General features: G+C 41.1%; 1 protein-coding gene across 1 annotated transcript; it reads left to right on the forward strand.

Annotated features, from left to right (window-relative positions):
• The first annotated feature begins 1,069 nt into the window (after positions 1-1,069).
• Positions 1,070-2,308, forward strand: LOC130472047 (uncharacterized). Its single transcript, XM_056842462.1, has 3 exons — positions 1,070-1,268; positions 1,332-1,668; positions 1,762-2,308. Exons 1-3 carry the CDS (start codon positions 1,070-1,072, stop codon positions 2,306-2,308), a joined length of 1,083 nt encoding a protein of 360 aa, XP_056698440.1.
• Positions 2,309-5,081: the final 2,773 nt, after the last annotated feature.

Consider the following 5,081-nt stretch of genomic DNA (forward strand, 5'->3'; position numbering starts at 1 on the left):
AACTATTAAACTAATCTGAGTTGATTTTATCAATATGCAACATATAGTACTAGATCGAACGCGATTATCTGATTTAGATTGTTTTAAGGGACCTAGCATGATAATCCAATTTCCCAAAAATATCATATTTATTAAGCGTGATCGAACAATCAGATTTTAGTTAGTTTAACAGTTCATAAAAGGGCGATGAAAGCAATTAAATCATAGAAAAGGGACACATTACGACCCACCCTTGAGAGGTGCGTCACGGTTCTCAGAAAACTAACCACTTTGACTTTGCTATTTCTCCTTTTATTTAACGAATCTCAAATTATGGGACGGGATACGTTCTGTACGATTTATGGATCGATTGCGACAGAACGCGTGATCGGTTTTGTAGCGTGAGGCTTAGGCTTAGGGGTTCAGAGTCAATACTCAGAAATATAAGTGTGTGTTGTTGTGTTCTTTTCACGTCGAACTTAAGGGTATATTTATAGGAAAGAGTTCGTGGAAAGATAGAATTGCAGAACTCTAATCCACGAGGAATTAGGAAAAAACACGTACCAGGTATTTTCAGCGCCCAGGCCTGGGCGCCGATGATTTCGGCGCCCAGAGCCAGGCGTTGAAAATAGGGTCTGGGCTGTTTTTCTTAGTCAGATTCGGATTCCTAGAATCCGGAGTATTTGAGATTTAATTGAGTCCTTTAGTGCGTATTAACCTTGTGACGGGATGCGTCTGGGCCCGTTACGAACTCTAGGCTCGTTAGGATTTTAATTAATACGTGACTCTTACTTTCGAATCATATTAAGAATAGGATTCTCTCGCAATTTCTATCTCATTTAGGATTTATGTTGGAGTGCAACACCTAATTCTTACAGGTTTCTATCTTTTATGACTTGCCACTTTTAACAACTACCTATTACGGCAGTTACTATTTTTAGCAGGTTTCTATAAATAGCAAGTTTCGGGTGAAATGAAAAGGGGAATTGAGATTCGTTATTTTATAGGAGATGCGTTGTCAAGTGGAGATTTACGTTTTCATCATCGAACCTTCCCTTTCGGGAATGGGGACAAAAGTAGGTGTCTACAGATGGGTGACTTTAACTCTGTCCTATATTCTGGTGATATAATCACTGGCAATGCTGTCACTAACACAGAAACTGTTGACTTTGAAAACTGCTTGGGCCAGACTGATCTCACAGAACTCAAAAGCTATGGGCATTATTATTCTTGGTATAAGGGGCATGAGGTTCTAAGAATTAGTTCAAGAATTGATAGGGGTTTTGGCAGTACTTCTTGGCATTGATCTTATTCTGATGTGGTGGTTGACTACATGAATCCTGGGTTATCAGATCATACTCCACTGGTGATGAGTTACAAGGTGAATATGAAGAAAGGAGGTAGACCCTTTAAAATTTTCAATTATATGGCAGATCATCCACATTTTATGCAAGCTGTTCAAAAAGGATGGGAGGATAATCAAGCAACTTCAGCAATGCAGACTGTCTGGAATAAGCTTAAAGCTGTTAAAGTAGAGTTCAAGGCTTTACACAAACAAGATTTTGCTCAATTGGAAAATAAAATTGAGATGTGCAGAAGAGATTTGGATGTGGCTCAGTCTACAAGTATCTCTAATCCTGATGATACTGTTGCTCAAGAAGCTGAGAAAGAGTGTGTGGAAAAGCTCAAGTAATTCTTGAAGGTTCAAGAAAGTGCTTATAGACAGAAGTCCGGGATTCAATGGCTCCAGCTTGAGGACTCTAATTCAAAATTCTTCTTTAGTGCCATGAAGGAGAGGTATGCCATAAACAGTATTGATACATTATATGATGATCATGGTACAAAGATGACAACTGATACTGAAATTCAAGCTGAAATCAAAAAATTCTATGAGAAGCTGATTGGTACTGCTGCAACTTCTCTAACTGGTATTGATGTACCTATTGTTAGACATGGGATCCAACTGAGTGTTGATGATGCAGAGTCTCTTTTTGTTCCAGTTTCTGATTTGGAGATTGATACTGCTATTAAGGGAATCAATGTGAATAAGGCACCTGGTTTAGATGGCTTTAATAGTTTCTTTTTTCATAAAACTTGGAGTATTGTAAAGGCTGATATCTACAATGCAGTTAGAGAATTCTTTGACACTGGTGTTCTTCCGAAGCCAATAAATAATACTGTAGTGACTTTGATCCCAAAGATCCAGAATGCCTCTAATGTGAAAGACTCCAGGCCCATAGCTTGTTGCTCAGTGGTTTATAAGATTATTTCAAAAAATTTGACAGCAAGAATGCAAGGTGTAATTGGGAAAGTGGTGCATTGTGCTTAGGCAGGGTTCATTCCAGGGAGAAATATTGTAGGCAACATCCTTCTTGCTTCAGAGTTAATCAAGTGTTACTCTAGGAAGAACATTTCCCCCAGGTGTATGATTAAGGTAGATTTGAAGAAAGCCTATGATTCTATAGAATGGCCTTTCTTGGAAAACATGCTAGATGAATTGGGGTTTCCTGCAAAGTTCATTCAGTGGATAATGCAGTGTCTTGGTAATGTTTCTTTTTCTATTTTAGTGAATGGATTTCCCTCCAAGCCTATTCCAGCAAAGAAAGGATTGAGGCAAGGGGATCCTATGTCCCCCTACTGTAGACACCTACTTTTGTCCCCGTTCCCGCAAGGGAAAGGTTCGATGATGAAGACGTAAATCTCCACTTGACAACGCATCTCCTATAAAATAAACGAATCTCAATTCCGCATTTCATTTCACCCGAAACCTGCTATTTATGGAAACCTGCTAAAAATAGTAACTGCCGTAAAAAGGTAGCTTCTAAATGTGGCAAATCATAAAGGATAGAAACCTGTCAGAATTAGGTGTTGCATTCCAACATAAACCCTAAATGAGATAGAAAACCGCGAGAATCCTATTCCTAATAGGATTCGGAAATAAGAGTTACGTATTAATTAAAATCCTAACGAACCTAGAGTTCATAACGGGCCCAGACGCATTCCGTCATAAAATTGATACGCGCTAAAAGACTCGAATTAATCTCAAACTCTACGGATTTCAGGAATCCGAATCTGACTAAAGAAAACAGCCCAGACCCTATTTTCAACGCCTGGCTCTGGGCGCCGAAATCTTCGGCGCCCAGGCCTGGGCACTGAAAATACCTGGGTACGTGTTTTTTCCTAATTCTTTGTGGATTAGAACTCTGCAATTCTATCTTTCCACGAACTCTTCCCTATAAATAGGCCCCTAAATTCGACGTGAAAGGAACACAACAACAACACATAATTATATTCTGAGTATTGACTCCAACCCTTAGTCTAAGCCTCTCGTTGCGAAATTGTTTACGCGTTCTGTCGCAATCGATCCATAAATCGAACAGAACGTATCCTGTCCCATAATTGAGATTCGTTAAATAAAAAGGAGAAATAGCAAAGTCAAAGTGGTTAGTTTTTTGAGAACCGTGACGCACCTCTCAAGGGTGCGTCGTAATGTGTCCCTTTTCGATGATTTAACTGCTTTCCTCGCCCTTTTTATGAACTGTTAAACTAACCTAATCTGATTGTTCTATCACGCCTAACAAATATAATATTTTTGGGAAGTCGGATTATCATGCTAGGTCCCTTAATGCTATTTAAATCAGATAATCACGATCGAATTAGTATTATATGTTGCATATTGCTAAAATCAACTCAGATTAGTTTAATAGTTAACGCATGTCCTTTCAATTATTTATGCTGAGCTAGTAAGGATATCCTGCCTCTGGAGTTATCGACGAGCGAAGTACTCCTCTCGGTACTTACAGTCCCCCGAACCCTCAATCTCTACCTTGCGGGTGTATATTGAGAGATCCCCACACCAGGGATCACAAGGGAAACTACGGCCGTCGTGGTCAAACATAATTGCACTCCCTTTATGTCACGATAACCGGGTTTTGTCAGTTTTTCTCATTGTCGTTAAAAACTGAATGGCGACTCCTATATTACTACTCAATTGGGTGTATACTCACAGGAAATCCAATTACACTTGATTGAATAAAAAGAATCGTCACACCCACGAGGGACAAGGTCACGCATTAGCCTCGTGCTTTTTCGACCCCCTCACAGTGGCGACTCCACTGGGGATAGTGAAGGAAATACTCGTGCTTGTAGGTAATCAAAATAGCCGAAGGGTGAAACGATCCTACCCCGCGTTTATTTCCCCATCAAGTTGGGACGACCTGAAAATCAGCATATTAATGTGAACGGACAGAACATCATAACGAATCTCGGCTCCCTCGGGAGTTGGGACTAAGGATACCTTTTTTCGCCAATAGGGGGGTGCATACGCCGCGCATGTTTCCCACTCGGTACTTGTGCAGGTAATACACCTATACCGAACCCAATCGCTCGCCCATTAGGTCCCTCTCGCCTGCATGCCCCCTTGGCTTGCACTTGCGGGTTGGCCTCTTGAGCGAAATTTGTCTGTTGAAGACACTACCTCGACCGGGGCATGTGTTGGATCTACGATAGAAGCGGTACCAAGCCAGGCGCAAATAAACTACCCAAAGATGCCTATCATGAACTACGTGGCATATTTAATTTTCAAAACCATGTTTGTAATGTAGTTATGTGTAGCGAAATATGTGATTGTGTGTGACAGACTATCCTAGAAAACCAACGACCTTAAAAACTACCCAAACATTCATAGACTAATTTGCCAAAGAGTTATACCGAAACACGTGTTCCGCAAACCCGAATGATCACCAAAGAAATAAGCGACGCTCGGGATGGCCTGTAACGAATCCCACAAACGTTGCTACGCGTAAAGGACGTTATTAGGCAAGCATGCAAGTCGAAGTCGCATAAACAGAAGACAGAAAACGAGAACCAGCCAGGGACGCATTTTCAACGCCCCTGGCTGGGCACCCGAATTTCTCACGCCCCTCGCTGGGCGCTGAAGTTGCTGCTTGGCCTTCTGGTCAGGCGCAGCAGCCTCGGTGCCCGCGCGAAAGGAAAATACGTAGCGCAAAAAAATGTTCATAAAAAAGAATTGCTACGAGGGCATAAGAAAAGCACTCGATTTCGAAAAGCGACTCGTGAAAAATTAATAACTCTTGGTGTCG

The sequence above is a fragment of the Spinacia oleracea genome, chromosome 4 (assembly GCF_020520425.1).
Source record: "Spinacia oleracea cultivar Varoflay chromosome 4, BTI_SOV_V1, whole genome shotgun sequence".
Taxonomy (NCBI): domain Eukaryota; kingdom Viridiplantae; phylum Streptophyta; class Magnoliopsida; order Caryophyllales; family Amaranthaceae; genus Spinacia; species Spinacia oleracea.

Excerpts from the sequence above, each read along its gene's own strand:
- LOC130472047 (XM_056842462.1), top strand. The coding sequence starts at position 1,070 with ATGGGTGACTTTAACTCTGTCCTATATTCTGGTGATATAATCACTGGC. Across the intron at positions 1,269-1,331 it reads AATTGATAGGGGTTTTGGCA|ATCATACTCCACTGGTGATG; the intron begins GTACTTCTTGGC and ends CTGGGTTATCAG. Across the intron at positions 1,669-1,761 it reads GAGTGTGTGGAAAAGCTCAA|TGCCATGAAGGAGAGGTATG; the intron begins GTAATTCTTGAA and ends ATTCTTCTTTAG.